Raw genomic sequence first — 22,721 nt, 5'->3', positions numbered from 1 at the left:
AAAATCATTTCTGGGGGGCATAATGGGCCTTAAAGCCAGTATGTCTAGGGGGGGGCCTAAAGGACAGTAACTTTTATTTTCCAGTACTGTTTAGCCTCAAACAAACCGAAACCTGAACATTTTTCAATTGTTCATTTTTGGGTGGTTCTTAAGGATTCTATTTTTCCTCTATTGATATGCATTTGTAAACATAAAAACAATAATTTTTGATTCACAATCTGCTTATATAATGTCATGCCCGACAAATTACCATTTGGCCAATAGAGCAATAGAAAATACAATGTTTCATGACAAATCCTGTGTGTTAGAAACGAATATCTATGAGTAAATAAAATCAATATATTATCATACTTATATCTATTACATCAATCTATTATCTAGTTTATTTATTAAAACTCTAAAGTTAATTAAATAACTCATAATATATTATTTGATACAATGAGAATCTAGAAATTTAATTAAATTTTATTAATTATACTGTTAGTTCTTTGTTAAACCTTTATCTGCTTATCTATTAAATATAAAGGAAATATTACCAAACCAATTCCAAAAAAAACCCAAACCTAAATATTTTTCTGTCCCAAAGTATTTTTTTAAAAAAAAAATTTTTAATTTTAGGGGCGAATCGCACTAAAATTCGGACGGAATCGTCACTGTGGCGAATCGTTTACCCTTTACCGACAATTTATTTTGATAAACAAATTAATCTTCAAAAATTAATCTTACGGGTGGTTCAGTTTCATAAAGTTTTTTCTTTTTAAACGAGGTAAATCTGTCAAAATTGCTCAATGAAAACTCTACAATTTACATTCAATATCTGGATGTCTGTAATAATGAAGTCGAATCAAGCTGTTGAAGAGCATGGGTGACTCAGTGAACTGTCAGTGATCAATTCGCAGAATTGTGATATTTTTTCTGTACAGCAACAAATTCTATCTGTAATTTTCGTTAATAATACATTAAAAATGTTGATAAACCCTCCTGTATTGAATGAAGGTACGGATTTTCTAACTTGTTACCTACTATAGAAATATTGGGAAACTATTTTACCTAACGTTGCATTGTATAATTCAGCCGAAATTCAGGTTTCGCGTAAGCCTGAGATTGTGCCTTATTAAGTTGGCTTTTCGCTTTGCGCAAGCGCAGCGCCAAAAGGATCACTGTTACTTCATATGTATCAATGATATTAATTTTTTGGGAGGATTGAATATCTTGTTTGAATTATATTATTCTTGTTTAAACATAAAGTATATGACAGACTGTTGTTAATCATTGGTTAAAAAAACAACAGCACAATTAATTTTGCTTGCATGATTATAATTGGGCTGCCATTTATTTGTGATTTATATTAATATGCATGTATCAATGACAGCATTATGATATGAATAATAAAATTTGGGGAAAAAATGTTCAAGTTGAACATAACTAGGGAGTGACCGAAATTGGCTTAAACAATTAATGGGTTTTCTATTGACAATAAATCAGGCATCTTTAGCACTGAGGCCACACTCATGGATAAAATCTGTGCATATGAATTACAAATTTATGAATATTGATACAAGAATAGGTGCAATTGACTTAATTAAGTTGATAGATTGGACTTTGGGCTTGCTGATGAAGTTATGCACAAGATGTTTTTATTATTATAAGGTTCTGTAGCATACACATTGTGTTGTCAGTCAATATAACTTGGGGGTTTTGTCTTTGATTCGACTATGGGCTTTATAAGCTATTCAGTAGTTCTTATGGATTGCTGTACCTTCTGCCTTCAAAGTTTGGTACGTTATATCTAAATACTCAAAAGTGGTGAATGAAATGCTCAATTATGAATCATTGAAGTGTACTAGATATGCAAGAAAAAAAGAACCACACACGGGATCTGGTTATTCTATGCAACATAGGGAATAAGCAGCTTCTGATTGAATGATTGGTTTCTATTGCCCATATGTTTGCATAAAAGCTAATCTTTTGGGTGATATATTATGTATGTATGAGATATGTAGATATTATCAATTCGATAATGAAAATCTAAAAAAGATGGGTCTACTAAGATTTGTAGGAGCACAGTAAGTGTAAAAAGGGTCTGTTCCAGCTAGTTAGAAGATTTTCTTGTAAAGTGATCTCACACAAAGCATGTTTTACTACCTGTTTTTTGTTTTGTTTTCAAGTTATAATAAATTATATACCATTTTGAATTTTGTCTTTCTATTTTAATGTCAGATTCAGAGAAGTTTGTACTGTTTATTGAATTATCTACAGTATTGCTTGATATGTCAATATGTTTGCCACGTAGGTGATAGTGTACGTATTCTGTTTCCTTCTTCAGGCATTTGAAATTACTGTTTTTCTTTATGATAGCCTATTTTAACTTCTTGATCTTTTGTTTTGTATATCATATAAACATGCGGACTTTATGCACTGGAAAGCAATGCGATGTTTGTTTCCCCCTTTTTTTTTGCGTGTGCATATATTTTGATGTTTAAGTCTGACGGGGTCTTCTGCATTTTTTTTGTTGACTCTTTTCTCTGTTTCTGTATGTCCGTCAGATCCGAACTTCTTTGATTACTTAGTCATATTGTGGCAAATAAAATTAGAATTTTTCTTTTTCAGTGCAATCGTCATATATTTCTACACTTGAGTAATTATTTTAGTCTTATTACATTAATTCTATTTTATTGATGATTTTTCTTCTTTTGCTGTTATTTGAAATTCTTTTATGAATCATAAATTCGATTTAAAAAAAATGTGTCTTAAGAACAATGGTGTTTTTAGACATGGAAAGAAAGAAAAAGTCATTTCTTGATGGAATTAGGTAGAATTTTAGCAATTTCGGTCTTTTGCGAAGTTTAATAGCTGTTTTGATTCATGTTATTATGTGCGAATGTTTAGTTTGTACTAATTCATAGAAATCAAGCCGGACAAGTAAATCATATGTTTTTTTTGTCATATTAAAATTTGAGGATGTATTTGGAGGTAACGAGGTTAATATGCATGGGTATGTGGATCATCAATGGTAAAACTAAGTTTCAAACGTAGAAAATAGGCTGGTATGAATATAGGTCCTTGGTAATTCTCATCATAACTCGAAGAAATATTCTATATGTTTTTCATTGCAATTAAAATTATAAACTGCTATATTTCTTAAATGGACGTTGCCAAGCTCTAATTTTTAGAACTCAAAGTCACTCTATAGATTTGGGGGAATGAAGATGATTTAATTAATTTGAAGGTCTGGTCAGACAGGCTGTTATCATGCCTGATGGTTCTGACTGCATGGTTATGCTAGGCACTCTGCTGGTAAGCTTGGGCTCAGGGTATTTACCTTAATTGTCAAAGTTCCATACTTTTCTTACAGTTAATGAATTTTGACTGCGCGTTAAGATTAATAATAGTTAGCACTACATATGATTGATTAGGAATATAAGATATATAGATACATTTAATTGGTATTTTGAGGTAACCGTTACCTTGAATATAATAATAAATGTATATAACGATCGGTTTTAATCTGGACATTGAGTTATTCTAAATCATTTTAAAAGGCATAAGAAAACTGTTAGTGTATAGATTAACATTAGTATCGTATGTTGATATAATATGAACAAATTCGGCGCTTTTTTACGTAATGAAACTAAATCTTTTTGATTTCAAAGCTGATTTTTATAAGTAAAGATCTCGTAACCAGGATTTTCACTAATTAAAATAAAAAAAATCTACTTTTGTTTAAGGCATTTACATTTTTTGATGAAAAGTTTGTGGAAAATGTTGTGTAGTGTTTAGAATTGAAATGTGATGTAAGTTGTATGTTAATCATTAAAACAAAAAAGGGCTAATACAGATTTCATGATTGTATCTCAAGAACTATACTAATACTCCTTTAAATGCTTTATATCTATCTGGTTATAGTACACAGTTTAAATGTTTTTGAAGCTGATTGCAAAAACTACATATCCATTATTTTCATTATGTTACCCTCTTGCGGATAAATAAGAATATGACTGTTTGGATCTCTAGTTATCTTTCATTCAACTTTTAAACTGGGTCCTTTAAACAGTTTGTATAATTCCTCTAATCAATAATAGTTGTTATAAATTAAGTCATAGTAGTGAAGTAATCCTCTTAAATGTGTAAGTGGCGGAGTTTCGTTGTAAACGAAATTGCTTGAGGCGTGGATATGATTGGTGATCGAAGACGCTTGTTCCGCGAGTACGTTGTATGTTAACGTAATTTTATTTAACATAAATAGTTATAGACAAGGAGAGTAAAGGAAAACCAGATGGGGTGATTTTGTAATGATAAATCGGTGAGTATTAGTATGCAGTTGTCATGTTTCTTCTATAAAGCCAGAGGAATTTGATTATTGGGGAATATATTTTAGTTCAAAGAGTTTTCTGGACATTTACATATTTGGCTTACTCACATTGAGTCGGTCATAAACAACAGTCTAATGGAATAGTGAAGTTGTTTGTTTTCCGTGAATGTTTACTTTTTGGTCTGGTTTAGTTATGTGTGGTTTATGAACGAAAGTAAAAATTTTGTTCCGGACATTTTGTGATACGTGCTTCTTATTTATAAATAAAACGTGGATTTTTATATTTTTCATAGGTTTATGCTGATGATAAGTGTGAATGTTATTAAGAATTTTATGAGCATTTTGATTCTTTTTGTCGGAAAGTTTTGTTATTAATCAGGAAAAGTATATATTTAAATATGTGATAACATTTATCAAACATGAGTTGATTAGATGTAAAATAATTGATGTTTTTCTGAATATGGTGTCGTCTGGTGCCGGCCCACAATGGATTCAACCTACCTCAAATCATGAGTATCATATTTGACTCCGGACCTATATTTAATTTACAGTGTGTCAGACACGCTCAAGCAGATGGGTGGTCTGAAGTGTTTCTACCCCGGCATAGGTATAGATCAACTAGTTGAAGTTTTCATACATGTTTGTTGTGGGAATTTTTAGTAAATGGATTATAGTAGATAGAGGATAATTGAAGGATTTTTCCAATGTTTTTCATTAGGTGCTATTATACTCTATTTATATTATTTTAATCAATATTGCTCTATGGTTTTGTATAAGTGGATCTAAGAAAGATTCTAGTCATTTTAGCTGTAATCTGAATTTTCATTGTCATTTGGTATTATGATGACTATCATACTAGTTGCATATAAGATCTTATGAAAAGGTTAATATTTTCAAAAGTTTTTTTTTTGTCTGTGGTGTTCTTTAAGGGATTTTGTTTTCACTCCTGTCGTTTACTCACGAACAATATAAATGCTTAGCTGTGTAACAGCAATGTATAACTCATTATTCTTAACGAAAGTAACCACGCTATAGTCTTTGCATAATTATATATTCACAGTACATCTGACGAATGAGTTTTCATGGTGTAATAAAATGTATGAGAAAGTAGAATATTATTATATGGATGAGAACTGTGGTAATTATTGCGGAATATTGGTGTATGTTTAGCAAATAGTCAATCTTGATTTATCTATGATGTACATATTGGACATTCGAGCATAGGCGTTAATTATACTATATATGTTGTTAATCTCTTGCAGGTAGTGCGGTCAGTTGGGGTTAGGTGGTATGAGCAGCTGTCATTTTTTAACAGCTTGATTGATGGTCGGGGCTGCATGTACACTGCTCTGAATGTCGCAGTTTTTACAACTCTGGGTCATTAATGGTCAATTTCAACTGACACAGTAGCTGCAATTTATTTACTATTTCATACAAATTAGTGCATATGTAAAGACGTTAAATCAGGCTATGACATTCTTCTATCTACAGGTACTCTTAGTGCTGTTGTTAAGGTTTATGGACCATATAGAATGTGCGATCAGATGACATCGTTAGTGAATTATGCTAATAAGTTTTCTCGAGAAACAGATTGCCACAATTGCTATTTGTGACTCGAGATACTTTATACGGATACAGTTTTAGACTTTGTCCTGCACATGTAATAATTGGTCACCAAATCAACGAATTTGGTGTTGAATTTTCGCATAACTAAAAGTAATGAATAATATAAGCTGTGTTGTAGCTATATAGCAGAACTATTTATTTTTGTATAATAGGTGGGGATCTATTAAGTAAAAATTTTGTGAAAATTATATCTGTTAAAATTGTCAAATAAGAATTAAGCAAAAGTCTTGTAATTGGAAGTTTTATATGTTTTTTTGTTTGTTGTCACAGATATGTGTATATCTTCTTAGTATATTTTCTTTGAAATATTTGTTGTTGTTGTTGTTGCACAAAGGCTTCAGGGCATAGTAATAGTTTATTTGCACAGGTTGGTGTATAGTACATGTTTTATATAGATAACTTTGTCAACTGAGATTATAACTACTGTGATATGTTGCCTCATAGGCGTATATTCATCATGTGGAATATCATGTTTTTCGGCTGCAGTTATTTAAATATACAGTTTACTCATGGGGATAAATTATAAAAGTAAATTACGTGATACAATTTTATTAACTGTAGATCATTTAGTAGTCTATAAGCATGTAAGAACATATAACAGATATTTAATGTTATTGGTTTACTAGTGAGATAATCTGAGTGCATTTTTGTTTTTCCATTAAATAAAAGCGATAGATCTTTGGGCTATTTGCACTTTGATGCAGGATAATGCAGATACTGCATGATTAAAAGATCTGATTAAGTTGTAGAAGTGTAGCTGTTTAAGACTAACTCAGGTATGGATGGAATTAAGGTCTGTAATGTTTGCATATTGCACTTCCGTGCCCATAACAAGTTGATAGAATTTTTATAGTATATCTAAATCAGTATAACAAATGATTTTGAGGCGGCAGAGACAAAAAAGATGTAACAAAGGATACAAAGTGAATTTCACAATATGAATAACTAGAATTTTTCTTTACAATTTGGTAAGCCTGAGAATATGTTTTGGAATTGAGAGTGATTTTAATCTACATCAAGTATTCATAATAATACGCACAGACAGACACGCTTGCGTATCTATGATAAGATTTGTGTCTATGATTGTAAGAAATTTTATGAATGATAGTGCTAGTGTTTGTGGAAAAAGAAGTTCTTTACGTACATATAGATTCTAATGTGTGTGTATTGTGTCAGTAAAAATAATCAGAGGTACGCTAAATAATGATTATTAAGTAGTTTTTGTGTCGATAGTAAATGTAGAATCATATTTTTATTTAAGGTGGAGTTTTATATTGTCTTCGTCTACATGGTTTATATTTGCACTTTTAGTGTATGTCAGTTTTTATTGTACATTTAACGATTTTATCAATTTAATCGTAGGTGTCTATTAATTTTTACATTTTTACAATAGTCGTTCGTTAGTAGAGTGTTATCGCTAAATACGTTAGCAGATGCGTCAAGATTTTAGAGTAATAGGTCTCTAGCACAGAATGAATGCAAAGATGAATAGTAGATATGTACTCTTTGTAGTGCCTTTCGACTTGAAAGACTTCGTGGAACACTATTTTAACGAAAATTTGATAAAAGTTATGGTTTGTAATACATTAGGAACAATTAGTATAAATATAGGTAGAAAATGTGTGTGACATTGATGATTTGGTAAGGAAACGAAGGCTTAGTGTGTGTAGTCATACTTGTTAAATCTATGACTCATGAATATAGCTATTCATATCTTTATACTATAATTTATATGTACTTATCTATGTAATAATCTCCGGGTCAATAGGAGTTCGGTAGAATATTTTTTATTATATAAGCCATATCTGCTGTGGAGGACAGAATCTACAGTCTGCGACACACACCGTTTGTGCAGGTCCGATCAATGTATTTAGTCTGTCAGTTAGATTATAATATTTAGTTCGTACATATTGTTTTTAAATATTCACTATCAGACGATCTGGCTTTTGGTAGCCAGATTGTATAACCAGGGAAGTCCATTTAAGATATTTAGTAATTTAGGAATAGTTGTAAAGTTGATGATATGTCTTCATATTAAGCACGCATAGTTCAAAATAGGTGATAAGTTTTTTTATATTATTTGAACTTGGTTGCGTTTAAGATAATAACCATTAATTACGTTACCCTAACCAAAACGATTTTAAACGGAGAGGACTTTAGTTTACCCTCGTCGTCTGTCTGTACCGTCTGCTGTGTCTGTCAGTCTCCGCTTCAGCTCTCGTCGTCACCAAACTTGATGCCGCGTAAATTGCACAAGCTAACTCGAAATATTTTTATGGAAACTTGATATATTGGATATCTGAGTGGCAGTATGGAGATTATGAATCCGTTTTTATTTTTATTCTATGTTGAAATTTGGTTGCTATGGGCATACAAGATGGTTGAATATTATGGAAGCAAATTTAAATCTAACGTACTGGAAACAATTTCAGTGATTGAATCTCTCAAAAGTACTTGAAAATGATTTTATGAAACTTGAATAATGGTATGATCGGACAGCTCCTGGATGATTATTCACCAGATATACTTACTTTTCTACTATGTTGAAATTTTGGTTGCGCATATCGTGGTCCACAAATATGCTGAATTTCAAGATTTCTGATTTAAATTTTTCAAGCTTTTTCAACTATAAATGTTTTTTTTTCAAGGATGTTTAACTCTAAACTTTAAATATTAAGTTATCTTGGTACCATAGCACAATCATTATGTCTGGACATTCCACGGTAATATCTAGCAAAAAAAAAATTTTAGTATTACTCCTCAAACATCCCTTGAACTTATAAGTTGTTTCTTAGGAGGAAAAGATGTTCGTTTTTTTAATATTCTTTAATTTCTTAAGGTTGTTTATCTTCAAACTTCATTATTTTCTTTCTTTTTAAATCGATTTTTTGAGAAGGATAAATTTAATGCTAGCAATACTATTGTCGAATTTATGAATCCTTGAACTTAGATTTCTTATTGAGAAACTGGTATTATTTATCGATCCATAATTCATCAAACTCCATTATAGGATTGTACTTTAGATCCACAACATGTAATATGGACAGAGGTGTGTATGAGTTAATTTCTTACTAAGTCATTGGCATTACACATTAATGTGGATTTGTAAAGACAGCGAAACTTTATTTTATTGATGTTTATTGTGGTGATTTTATTAAAAATAAGACTCATCCTCATAAATTCATTTAATGAGAAATATTCACAGGTAGTTTGTTATGAGACAATTAAAAGAACTTTTTCTTGAGGTGAACAGGTGAAGGCAGAGACTATGTATCATGCCCGCATTCTATCTCACTAGATTGTTTAATTGGGCTCATAAAACAATTCACAAAATTGTTCTTAATATTGAATTTCAGAATGATCCAGGCAGCTACTAATGAAAAATTAAAATGTTTTTTTTTCTTTTTCATACATTTCAGAGTAATTTAGCAATATTAAAATATATCGGTAATATTTTGTTTTCTGAAAACTAGAACAGCTAATTCTTGATGGCATACCTAATTGATGGCGAACTTTAGTAATTATGAACTACAAGTTTTTAAATTGGGATATAGTCAATCATGATTCTTAAAGGTGACAAAATAATACGAGACCCAATCTGTATTTAAAAGTAACTGGGTCAAATGATATTGTATTTTTCATTTCTCACATAGTAAACCCATGATATATGAAATAAACTATCTCCGGGCTTTAATGAGCATAGCCTATCTAGAATTAAACTAGTGTTGTAATTATATAGGTGTTGGTAGTCTGTTGTAGAAATGTACTGTATATACAAGGCGATCAATTTTTTAAGTAAATGATTGCCTCAGATTCAATTTTATTTTAAAGTGCTTCTAAACCAAACAAACTTACTGAATATTCATTCTCTAATGATAATGTGAATTGATAATGATTTCTCTGACTGAAGTTCTGGGGGAGCAAAAGGTTCTAAGAAAAATTATAAAGAAATAATGTAAACAACAAAAATAAGATAGATATATTAGGGTATTTTGCGATGTAGAAAAAGTGTTGAACTACGCTTTCGACTGTAATGTCCGAGAATGTCAGATTAAACAAATTTGTAAGAAAAAAACTATGTATATGTATCAAGGAAGGGTTCAAAAATTGTTGTAGACAGTGTATGTATACTCGGACCCTATAACTTTATGGATGTTATTAATTTTTGGGTAATAGAAGGGAAGTTAACATTTTTAGGTGTGAGTAATAAGGTGTGCTATTGCAATTTCAGATCACTTTAATGTCCAAGAATGTCAGAGTAAAGAAATTTGTAAGATAAAAAACATCTTTTGTCTAAACTATTTTTGCACGCCTATATTTTGGATAGGTTTTATTTTGTCTGACGAAAGGAAGGTGGTATATCTATTATTTCGCCAACATTTTCTAGTCATATAACATGCATTTTATTGCAACAAAGCAGACAGTAGTCTTTCACAGCCAAGATTTTTCAAGATATATCTGGTTTCTCATAGTAAGGGCTTTGAGTATCTTTCAAAGAGTAGCGGAATATAGAACTATTCGCTATTATATCTTGGGAATTTTAAACACGTGCAAATTGGTTTGTTATTTTCACAGATTTTTAAGTTTAGAGAACAATTTTCTTTATTTTATCTATATTTGCTGCTGAATATTTGTAATTGCAATTAAGTGTTTTTTAATGCACATAAAGGGTGGGTGGTTAAAAGCTTAAGAAACGCGGATTGACAGAAATATATATGGTCTGTCTCTTTTTTCTGACATGTTTGAATATATTTGATTAGGTTAAGCAGTTTTCAAAAATGGAGAAAGTTCGCAACGCATATCATGAAGTAGGAAAGACATTTTTGAAAAGATCAAGCTCATATGACTGATGTCACATGCCATCATATCGATCAGATTCAACTGTCCTTCTATAAACAGTCGAAAATTATGTGACTATTGCTCGATAACAAAATTATTTCAATTTACAAGTATATTGTACATTCACTTTTGTCCTTGTTTATTGTGAAATGGGAAATTTTTTTAAGACATAACATTATTATTCTGTTTCTTAATTAGCGCATGCTAGTTTTGTTGGGTGGTTTTGGATTCTGTAGGGATCTCATAGTATACAGGTTACAAAATTCAACTTGCCCTCTATGGTAATTTAGTCGTGTAAGAATTATAAGTCTGTGCGTATCCGATTTGTGTATGACTACAAGGAGAGCCATTATGATTTGTCCAGTTAATTTTTAGCATAAAACTTATTTATTTAACATTTAGAGCTTCTTGAGCTAAGGTATATTTTAGTAATATGATCTGAGAATAATATTGTTTTGTCATTGTTAATTCCCAAAAAAATATAAAAACAATTTATGGATCTCGTTGGCTCTAATGTACACTAAATTTCCTGTATTAAGAAGTCGAAGTATATACCTTATATCGATGGACTATAATAATGGTATGATGAAATATAATGATGAGTGGCAGAATGCATAAAGATCCGAGGATGATAATATGCAGTAAATTATTAACTTGCTGGTCGGCAAAGCTAATCCTTTCTTGAAGTTGGGATTACAGCCTGGGGTACATTTTATGTGCCTTTATTGAAAAGTATGTTAAATCTCTAAGAATATAATAAAGACGAGAGCCTGATTCGATAAAAATCAACAAAAAGTGAGAATATCTCCAGATTGTTATGTTCGCCCTTTAATGCAAAGATATCTCGTAATAATAAATCAAATCTACTAACTTTGTATGTTTTTTTTCTGGTTGGTTGTTTGCTGTTTGTTTATATATATAGATGTGTGTATATATTTCCATCATTTGGTTAAAAATACTTAAAAACTGAAAAACAAAAACGTAAAAATATGTAAAAGGATGTTTCTTTTTCTAATAACAAGCTGAATACCGAAGCAAAGGTAGAATGTAAGAGTATTCATTTTGCGTTTTTCTTCATTTGTTTGAATTTAGTTCGTAAGCCTCAACAAAATGTAATCATTTTGTAGCATAGGAGTTACTATACTACCTGCTGGCTAACAATTCTATCCCCCTTGACTACAGTGTCATTATCATAATAGATTATAGCCTCGTCATTTCTATCGCAATCTGGATTAAGTTCATGGATGTGTTACGTTTCTAGTACACATTAGAACTATTTTAAAATTTTCCCCTTAAAATAATGAATGGTTTTGTCCAGAATGAAAGATGGACAAGTTCATTTAAGATATTTAAGTAAGGTTAGGGTTAAATAAACCAGCTTTTCAAAGATGTCGGTCTGAGAGCAGTGCATTATAAGCTCTTTCAGGACTCAGTGACAACCGAAAAAGAAAGAAAAATGTCTGTGTGTGGTATTGTCAGTAATTTTAAAAGAAATTGAACACTAGGTAGTGAAACATACAAGTGTTTCACTTCAGCCTGTAAAGTTATGATTGACTCTATTGAATGCTGCCATATAATTTGTTAGTTTTTGATATCTATAATCTCTTAAATTTTTCAATCGGTGACATTATCTGCGAAATCTTTTTGAAACGAAAGGAGATGGTATCTGAATACGACTTGTGCTTGACATGTATTGTTGAGTTATTTAGCCATTTTGTGAGAAGGGGAAAAAAAAGAACCTTGTTCAACCTCAATCTTCAACATATAGAATTAAGTTGTTATGTACTATAAAGCATGATAAAAATCTCTCTCTTTTTCTTAGCATAAGATGATGGTTTATAACTTCTTTTGTGATGATTATGTTCTCAGGTTTTGAATGGTAATAATCTGAAACATGTCATTATATACTGTGCAAACTTTAATAGTTTTTAAAATTTAGTCTTCTAATTTTTGATAAAAAGATTGAGTTTTTGTGATGGAAATGAAAATTTTATGATGATGGAATTTTGTGTCAAGAGGTGTTGTTTTTTTCTTCAACATTTTGATTAATTTCAAATTTTTAACTAATAAAAGATTCAAACAGTTTAAGTATGGTGTCATTTTTATCAAGGCAGTTTCACACACAAGTCAAATTTGATGATTTTTAAGTTTCCAATAGGAAAATACACTTTAAACATCTGTTTGTGTGCACGGCAGCTATAAATTTTTCAAACTTAAATAAATTTACTGCAGTTGAAATGAAAATTGATGGAAAAGAAGCAATCTATTTTCAAAATTGGCGTAATAAATTGTTATCTGTTACAGTTTGTTGTAAAAACAAAAATTTATCTAGCAAAAAGGTTTGTTATTGCGTTAGTATTTATTCAATTATCCCAGAAGATTAGCAAAGCTGACGAAGCGCTAAGTTTTGATCTGTTTAAGCCAAACTCCAAAGCAATGCAGGCATCGTATGTCTGAGAAAGCACTTATCGAACTTACAGAAATCTTGTTCACAAGTTTACCAGATGTCCCGCTCCATGTGACCTTAAAACATCAGGTACCTGATTATTGGTCTATTTAGAGAATATTTGCTTAAAGACTGGAAATTAAATTAAAGAAAATATGCTCTGTTCATTTTCACATTTATATGTGGAGTCTGTTTGCACATGATATATAGCTTAAATGGAAATCCTGTCACAGGTTTAATTGATTTATTGTTTTTGAAATCATTCATGTCAGTGTTAAGGAAGCATATAAGTTAGTAACAGAAAATTGATGCAACTTTGCAGAAGTCACCTAATTAGAAGAAAAAAGATGTGTCTGAAGTTGATTGAATGTTAGGCAGAAAGATCAATGAAAATAACTGGTTTAATTCACAGGATAGAAAAACCAGAATTAAAATCTCCCCCAAGATGATGTTCTCTTGAGTGAAAAAATGAGTGTTTAATGAAGTCAATCACTTGGCATTTGAAATTAGAGACTGTTTATCAGTGTCTTCATGCCTTTTACCAATTCCTAAATTAGCCTCATTTAATCTAAGTTTACATAAAAAGAATTTAGCGAAATCTGGTATTAGACAGGGGGCTGTTTTTACTCCACTATAATTAAGTTAAGTTGTATCAAATTTCTTGCATTCTTTGAACTTTGAAACACAAGGTTCTCTTTTCAAAAAAGTGAAGAGTCTGAAAAGGGATGAGTACATTTATGAATGACATTTCCAGTGTATGACTTTTGTCTTGTAATTAGCTTTTGATACAAAAGAAAAAAAGGAAACATTTAATAAGTAGAAGTAACATTGCTTGTTAAACTGAAATAAGTAGAATTAATTTCAAAGTCAAACCTTTAGAAACAAATTTGAATGGAAGATTAAAGTGTATAAAGCTTATGATATATTTGCTGCAAAAAAAATTTTTATTTTGATTCTGAAAAAGAATACTTCCAAAAATACCCATATGAAAGAAATATGTTTGTCTATTTCCTGAAGAGCAAATGACGCAGGCACAGAATTATTGCTAAATGGTAAAAATCCTTTTCAAGTTAGTAAATAATATTTTGTTCTGGAACATTTCATAAAGTTTATGGACAATTTTCATGCGTTAAATATTAATGGGGACAATGTCTGTAACAAGTCTTTAAAGAATCAACCATAACTTTTCAGAAACAACATAATTTTAATGTTTATAAATTTGATACAAATGTATCATTACATATTATAGCTTTATTTATTTAAAAATAAAATCTTATGGGAAAACAAAAGTCCCTTAGGTCCTGAAAAGAACCATTATTGCATAAATACATTTCCTTTGCAAAGAAATGTTTCAATAAAGCGCAGCATGGACTTTAGCTTGCAGATATGCAGTTAAATGTTGAAATCTGTAATTAAATTCTAAATCAACAGTACCTCTGAGTTTATGATAAGAACTAAGCATTTTAATTATGATATTCGCAATTATACAAACGAACTCTCTGTGTTTGTTGCAAAATTTGTGCCGGTGTTTTTACCTGTGAATTCTATTGGCAATCATTTTCATAAATGCTTACATTTCAAGGAACTTAGAACTTAGAGAACTTCTAGAGAGTGTGCATTTCAGTGCAATCTGGTGCAGTACATGCATGCCAGCAATTTTGCTTCCTTGCATTGGAGCATGGATATTGAATATTGAGTGGAAATCATGATAGATTTTAATGCAGCCAGGTATATTGATGCCGGTTGACAATCGTGATGGCTCTATTGAATTAGTTGGTGACAAGAACATGATCAATATAACTTAATTGGGAAATCTGCTCATGTGGAAATGTTGGATGAATCTATAGCGCAGCAATGTTCTTACGATGCTGCTTTAGTATTAAATCATATAAGTGGGAAGATATCTTTGTTGTCAGATTATAGCTCGGGTTCTTTTGAAGTTCTCGATCGTTATAAGGTGACATGTTGCCAGTAGGGCATTCACATCTAAGATTGGTACATTGTACTTATATAAGTAGCAATACTTGTTGTTCTCTGAGGCTCAACTCCCCCCTAAAAAGCAAATTCAATGTTCATGTTTATTGTAAGAAGGGTAAACATTTAAACTGGATTAGGTAACTGACAAAACCTTTTTTTATTGCAAAAATGGAAGAAGTCAAATTGTATGATTTAGAATAGTGATTACCTGAATTAACAAAATTAATGCCATATACATTTATTTTGTTTTAGAGAGAATGTAAAATACCTAAGTCTTTGTTTCATTTGGTTTGTATAGCGGAAGTAAGCAAATTGCAAGTTGGCCAAGTTATTTTACCTGACCATAAAATACACTTACTGACACAGACATGGCCATTATATCTTACAGCCTCAGGGTTACTCTTACAAAATGTTACATATTATCAAAGTGTGGTATCATACCAAAGTGCATATTTTTGTTTACCTTATGAAAGGTGTATTATAAATATTGGGTCGGTTGGTTATGTATAATAAACATTATGTTGTGTGTGGTAGGTATTTAGATGAATTCCTATCAAGTAGTCTAATCAAGACGGAGAAATATATGTTTTCTATGCTACATAGTTGAGCTGAGCTTTTTAGAAGTTAAGAGACACGATTGTCGATGTAGCCCAGTCGGCAGATCTGAGAAACTTCGATGTAGCCCAGTCGGCAGATCAGAAACTTGAATTTGATTGGTCCTCTTTGGAAACAATTTGCTTTTAAATATGGTCTGGAATGTAATTTTTGAATTTTAATTACGATACTGGTATCCATTTGATTTGTCTACCCTTGTTTTGTCATTTATTGGCTTTGTTTTATCTATTACCATCCAATTAATGCCGCAAGAAAACTTATTTATTTCTCTTTCGTTTTAATTTCCTGCAATCTTTGCCCTTTATTTGCAAATGTTTGGTATTTTTGAAGCCGATTATGAGGTTTGTTACAAAGGGCCTTTATTGATGTCGCGTTTACAGATTATGCAAACGCTAATAACAGTAAATTAGATTTTTTATAATCTTGTATATATTAATTATTATGGATTGTTGATTAACGTAGTAAAATCTATAAACTGTTACAGACAGCATGGACGTCATTTACATTCGCTAATTTTAATTATATAAAGTATTAATGTTAATTGCGATAGATGTGATGAATAGTTTTAATTGAGGCGATGCAATTTGAACGCTTTAAATGAAGTTCGGGGTCCTTGTTTGTTATTGTATGCCATTTGATGTAGTGATCACCCTAGCTTAAAGACAAGTGGATTCAGTTGAAAAATAATTTTTATAATATACAATTTCCTGATCAATCAAATTAGCATCGCGATTTAAATATCTTTAAATAGACTGGGCTGAAAAATTTACATAATTTGTCTTCCATGTCCAAATGATATTTACATTTTTGTACAATGGTTTGAGTTGGGTTTTCTTTTGTCATGTTTTTATTGTATTACGGACGTATCTTAAACGTATGCGCCTGTATATTAAGACACTTGGATTGTGTGTCAAAGTTGTCGAGCATGTAGTTTAGAGTTCAGTCGGTACAAATGTTTGTATACCGCCATATTTGTAAGATGTAATGATTGAATTGTTTTCGTGGGGTATTGTTAAACTATGACGGGCGGTTAAATTTAGTTAAAAAAAAGTAGATATTATTAAATATAGATTTATGATTAGAAGACAAGAGCTTTTATATATTTATATTTTGCACTTGACAAAGATTCTATCTTATTTCGATAAGCCCCTAATAGAGGCATTTTTCAACAATTGTTACTATTTATAGTCAAGATTTTCTTTACACTTTGACAGCCATCAGGTGGGATGACGTATCGTAAAGTTTGATCAAATTCTTTTCAGTATTTATGATAACTTTGCTATTAGTTATTTGCAGTTTTCGTCATCACTGATTGTAAAATTTGAAACGTTTTTTAGCACCTGTTTATTATTTTCAATAATACCCCGGTCACATATTCACGGAAAACGCCTACGGAAGAGCCACGGATTAATTTCGGCATCGTCAGTAGTTACCCGTACTGGTCTGTAGCTCTCCGTATTGTAACCGTGATCAATCGTAGTATTCCTTGTATATCCGTAGCGATCCTTGACAATTTTTGAACATGCACAAAAATTTGCTACGGAAAAACCAACCGTAGCGTATCCCTATTAGTCCGTATTAAACCGTACTGATACGTACTTGTCCGTACGTAAACCGTTCTAGTCCGTACTGATTCGTAGGCCCCAACTTGTCCACGGTTTGGTACGGAGAACTACGTATGTGTACGGTTACCCTACGTATAAGCTACGGTTTTAATACGGATTAATACGGCATTATCACGGAAAGCCACGATCGTAATACGCTCTACTACGGAGAGGCAAGGATTAGCACGGTCTTTTACGGTTTATTGCGTTGCATCACGAAACGGTACGGAATGGTACGGTCCACCACTGTTTAGTACGGATAAATTAAGTATCATGTACTTTTTACTGCCTGCTTGTTCAAAACAGATATTTGTGTGAACATTCAATAAATGATAATTGCCATTAATTGGCTGCAACTGTATATTGATATGGCTCAGAATACGGAGGCAGTGGTCGAACTGCTTCATGACATGCATAGAGGTAAAAAAATATGTTAATATCGTACAACAATGCATAAGTATATTTTACAAACCATTGAATTGTGAAATGGAAGTAAATATGTACATAAAACGAAGTGTCTCATAAGCCTCGGACGCTGGCCCTTGAGTGATACTAAGATTAATTAACAAGCATTTTACATATTCTTAAAACATAAACATTCACGATAATTAATGTAATTGTAAATGAACAGCACCTTTTAAAATCAAAAGAGAAGCAGTATTGATCAACATTTTTCATTAATGATTACTGGTCCATATCTAATCAGGTAAGAGAAGACAGAGGTAATGGTTGACTAGAGATGGGCTTTTACGAAGACCCCTTCATGTTTAGTATGAGGCTCTCATGGCCGAACTTGTTGAGGATCCGGCGTCCTTCAAGAAATTCACTATAATCAGACCTGATATGTCTCGGGGGTCGGACGCGATGAGGCCGAATCATTTCCGCCAAAATCATTGAACTCTGCAATTCGTTTTCCAGGTGTTCTTTTCTTGTGAGACATTGAGCATGCAAGAGGTTGTGGACGGATATAATAGGTCCGTATAGATCCGTGGCAATTCGTTCTTCTCCGTATCAATTCGTTCTTCTCCGTATCAGACCGTACTTATTCGTACTAACCCGTGCTTATACCGTAGCAGACCGTAGTGTATCCGTAGTGCGTCCCTCCTGATTCGTGTCGCTCCGTATCAAAACGTGTCGGTCCGTAACAATCCCTGTCTCTCCCGGGGCTTTTGGTGGTAAATCCGTCGAACTCCGTACTCATACCGTTGTGTGTCCGTACTGGAACCGTAGCGGACTACGGTATTTCACATTTCCGTTGTAATCCGTGAACAATTGGACCGTTGCTCTTCCGTGGCATTATCCGTGAATATGTGACCGGGGCATAAGCTAGTACTTACTGATACAAGCATTTCTATATTATTGTTTCAAAAGTTGAATTTGTATATTCGGTCTTACTTAAATTGTTCCAAGAATGCAGGTCTAATTGTGGACTTTTTAAACTGTTCCAAGCATTGGTAATGTAAATCCAGTCGTATTAATTATTCCGTATATTACAAACCATAATCTGGTCCTTATAATTAATTATTCCATATGTCACGAACCATAATCTGGTCTTATTAATTATTCCTTATATCACAAACCATAATCTGGTCTTATTAATTATTCCTTATATTACAAACGATAGTATGGTCTTATTAATCATTCCATATATCACAAACCTAAATCTGGTCTTATTAATTATTTATTGCAAATCCAAAACTTGTCTTAATAATTTTTCCAAGCAATGCAAATCTAAATGTGGACTTGTTAGTTAAAGGAAGCATTGCAAATTTTAACCAATAAATCTGCACTAATTAATAATATTTCAAGTTGTTTTTGCCAAATCAGTGATAAAGCAATTGATATACTGTTACATAAGATTTCAGTGTTAATTATGTTGAATTATCTAATTTATGTTGCCAATAAAGTAATTTTTCTAGTTTTGATCTATTTGTAGATTTGTGATATGTAACAGTCTGCATAATTAAGTGAAGAAAATAAATAATTAAACCTTTTACATTCATCAGTTATTTGTATATGCCCAGAATAAAAGATAAAGTAATTTACTGTCATCTCTTTCATATTTTAATTAAGCAATTTATAAATTATAAATGCAAACTTTTTGTGGTTATTATATTTTGATAAAGTAGGAAAACCGCAAAATTGCAATAATTCTATGAATTTTCATAAGGTGCACTTTTAACCGATTTTGCTGTAGACACATTAAATGTTCAGATGATTTTATGACTCTAAAGATAAGAAATATTTAATAAATATTTGTGAAAATTACTTGTTTTGACAAATTTGAATTTCTATTAGTTTTATGATTTATCAATAATATTTCTATAGATCTTGGTGATTGAAATTATTGAGGGAATTATGTAATAAAGGGGGGTGAACTCCTTTTGGTTAATTGAATAAAGGGAATTAACTCTTTTTGTTTTGTAATAAAGGGAGTGAACTCATTTTAGTTAATTGAATAAAGGGAATTAACTCTTGGACTACATTATAATTTCTTTTCTTTTATATTTTACTTTGCTACTTAAATGTATCTGAATCATCCGATATAATATTATGAATGTTGTTTTTTTACATTCAAAAACTAAAAGTGATATATTTCTTTTGCAATTCTTCATAAAAAATGGAAAATAGGAATTATAAATTCTCATCCCTTGGTATTTCACTTAATAAGAGAAAAGTTTTCTATGCAGGTGGCCCTAATTACTTCAACATGTCTGCTGGAACAGGTTTACACCCTGAGCTGAGATTTTGTTTTTTTGAAAACTGGCAATTTAACTACATGGTTTTGACCTATATGACACTTTTATTGAAAGTAAAGTTGTTTTTTATATGAGAGTAGAAGATTCATTAGCAGTTATAGAGGAGTTTAATTGTATACTTGATAAAAAAAATTGTTCTTTTAAAAAATTTTATAAGACTTAATATTATATTTTTGAAAAAAAAAATATTTTTGTTATATTAAATATTATGTGAATAATTTCTTTTAGTGTTCATTTAAATATCTCAATGGTGTTTTTAACAACAACAAAAAAAGTTAAAGATATATATAATAAATCTAATGTTTATGGAACAATGTCTTGTATTTTATTGTGATTAAGCTCTTCTAGTGTTTATGTAAATCATTCAATGGTGTTTTGTAAAAACAGTTTAATATATTAATCATAAATTTGCTCTCAAAGTCATCATTTATCATCATCATCTTCGTTATCATATTTGTCATCATCATCATCATTATTTTCATCATCAACATCATAATCATCATTATTATCATCATCATCATCTGTTTTAACTTCCCCATCTAATTCCCCTCTTGTATGACTTCAATTATTTATTACTTTTAATTATCACCAAATTATCATTATAATCGTCAACAATATCACTTAAAACACCATTATCATGAACTTAATCATCATTATCACCATGAACAACATAATTTAAAATATCCGTATATCTATAAATAAATGTACTATTATAATATTTTTGGTCTAATCGAGAAGGAATATATGTATTAATGTATCAAAGTTTTAAGGTTAAATATTTAAACTGACTGATCTGACAAGTACAATAGGTATGATCTAGTAATGTAGATCATAATACCTCCACAGCCCTTAATTCGTGTTTATTTACCAGTCATCTATTGTCTTAAAATTTAGACTTTAAATGTGAAAAATTATATAATTTAACAACTGGAATTAGTTAGAACACTCTATTACCAGATAGATGTATCTTTTACTTGGGTTGCAAATATTTTCATTATGTGCATATATTTGTAGGGAAAACATTTAGCATTGACGTATTAATTGATTCTCGGCATGGGACTCCATGTATGTATTGAAAAATGTTGACTTAATGGTGAACAGTTTGTTAAATGTAAATATTTGTTTAGTTGTATATGTCCTTGCAAAAACGAGAAAACATACTTTGTTTGGCAAATAATGATTTGTTGAGGGGTGAAATAGGATATTAGAATAAGTGTCTCAGTATACTCTGCGCTTACTTGTATCGAAGGATTGCCTCATTTGCATGAATTTAGGTCATAAGCCGTAGGCTATCTTTGTGTAAGTAGTGGATCAATGGGAGTTCACCAGGTGCATTTGTTATGAGGTCATTGAAATATGCGTGTTCGGGATCAGAGATTCCATTCCGAATATTTAAAAGTAATTCCTGCTCATCGGCCTGTGAAATTATAAGGTATTAGTTAGCATGATGGGGTATAATAGCACAGTATGCTTTTTGTATAAGCACGTACCCACACAATTTTTTGTTTGGGCATTAACTGAAGCAGAAGTAGGTGACAAAAAAATATGACTCGGAGAAAAAAAACACACAAAAAAAACGAACTTAGCTACGAATGTAGTAATTTTCAGTCCTTTGCAAAGATAATTTCCCCGTTGCTTTCAAATAAGCACATAATTACAAAAAAAAAAGATTGTTATGTGTTTTAATTTTGTTAACCATTGACAGTATGATGGATTGAATGGTCTCGACCCATTATGAAAATAAATAGATAAATTATAGAATTTTACAGTTTATCAATCTAGAATTTTTCCATTGATTTTCATAGGAAAATTATCTTCATTTTCTGATGATTTTCTATTTTCAGTTTTGAGGACTCGAACAGTAACGGGTATGGAGACGGAATTCCCAACCCGTACAGACCCATGGACCTGAGACCAGATTACAATGGCATTGAACCAATGCATAAAAGTCGTAAAAATAAGGAGGACAAATACTGTGGGGTTTGTGGGGACCGAGCTCTTGGATACAACTTTGACGCTATTTCATGTGAATCATGTAAAGCTTTCTTCAGACGAAATGCTCCTAAAGGCCTGGTAAGTTAGTTCATCAGTTCTTCATCATTTTTGGCCAATAATACAAAAATAATATTTGTGTTAATTAACACAGAAAATTATCTAACAACACAAAAATATGTTACGCAACACAAAATTACAAGCTTGAGAAAAAGCTCACAGAAAATGGCAATGTTATTGAGGAATAATTTTTGCAACAGCTAAGTAAACTCACAGTTTGTTTTACAATACAGAATAGAAAATAATTCACAATGTAGAAAATTAATTCAACATATATATAGAAGGTTTACTACTTTGAAAATACCTTGCAACAAAATGTATAATTATGGTATTTTAAACACATTTATATTTTCTTTTTAACACACACAGTCACATTGATTTTAACACGGGCACGATTTTCATAATGGTATTCTGCTATAAAACACATGCATGTATATACATTCAAAATTTATGTTTTAATTGCAACGCAGGTTCTATAGTATGTACTAAGC

At 31.1% G+C, this 22,721-nt stretch overlaps 1 protein-coding gene across 14 annotated transcripts in view; it reads left to right on the top strand.

The window, feature by feature from the left end:
- LOC132757366 (nuclear hormone receptor HR96-like) overlaps positions 1-22,721 on the top strand; it is a 224,083-nt gene that overhangs the window by 184,886 nt on the left and 16,476 nt on the right. For all 14 annotated transcript variants that reach the window (XM_060748624.1, XM_060748631.1, XM_060748621.1 and 11 more), the window contains one exon: positions 22,023-22,251. In XM_060748624.1, the coding sequence (XP_060604607.1) occupies positions 22,023-22,251 (229 nt within the window). The remainder of the gene's footprint in view (positions 1-22,022; positions 22,252-22,721) is intronic.

The sequence above is a fragment of the Ruditapes philippinarum genome, unplaced genomic scaffold, assembly GCF_026571515.1.
Source record: "Ruditapes philippinarum isolate M1 unplaced genomic scaffold, ASM2657151v2 ctg617_1_1_1_1, whole genome shotgun sequence".
NCBI lineage: Eukaryota > Metazoa > Mollusca > Bivalvia > Venerida > Veneridae > Ruditapes > Ruditapes philippinarum.
Note: the sequence above shows the minus strand (reverse complement) of the source record. Positions and strands in the feature narration are given on the sequence as shown.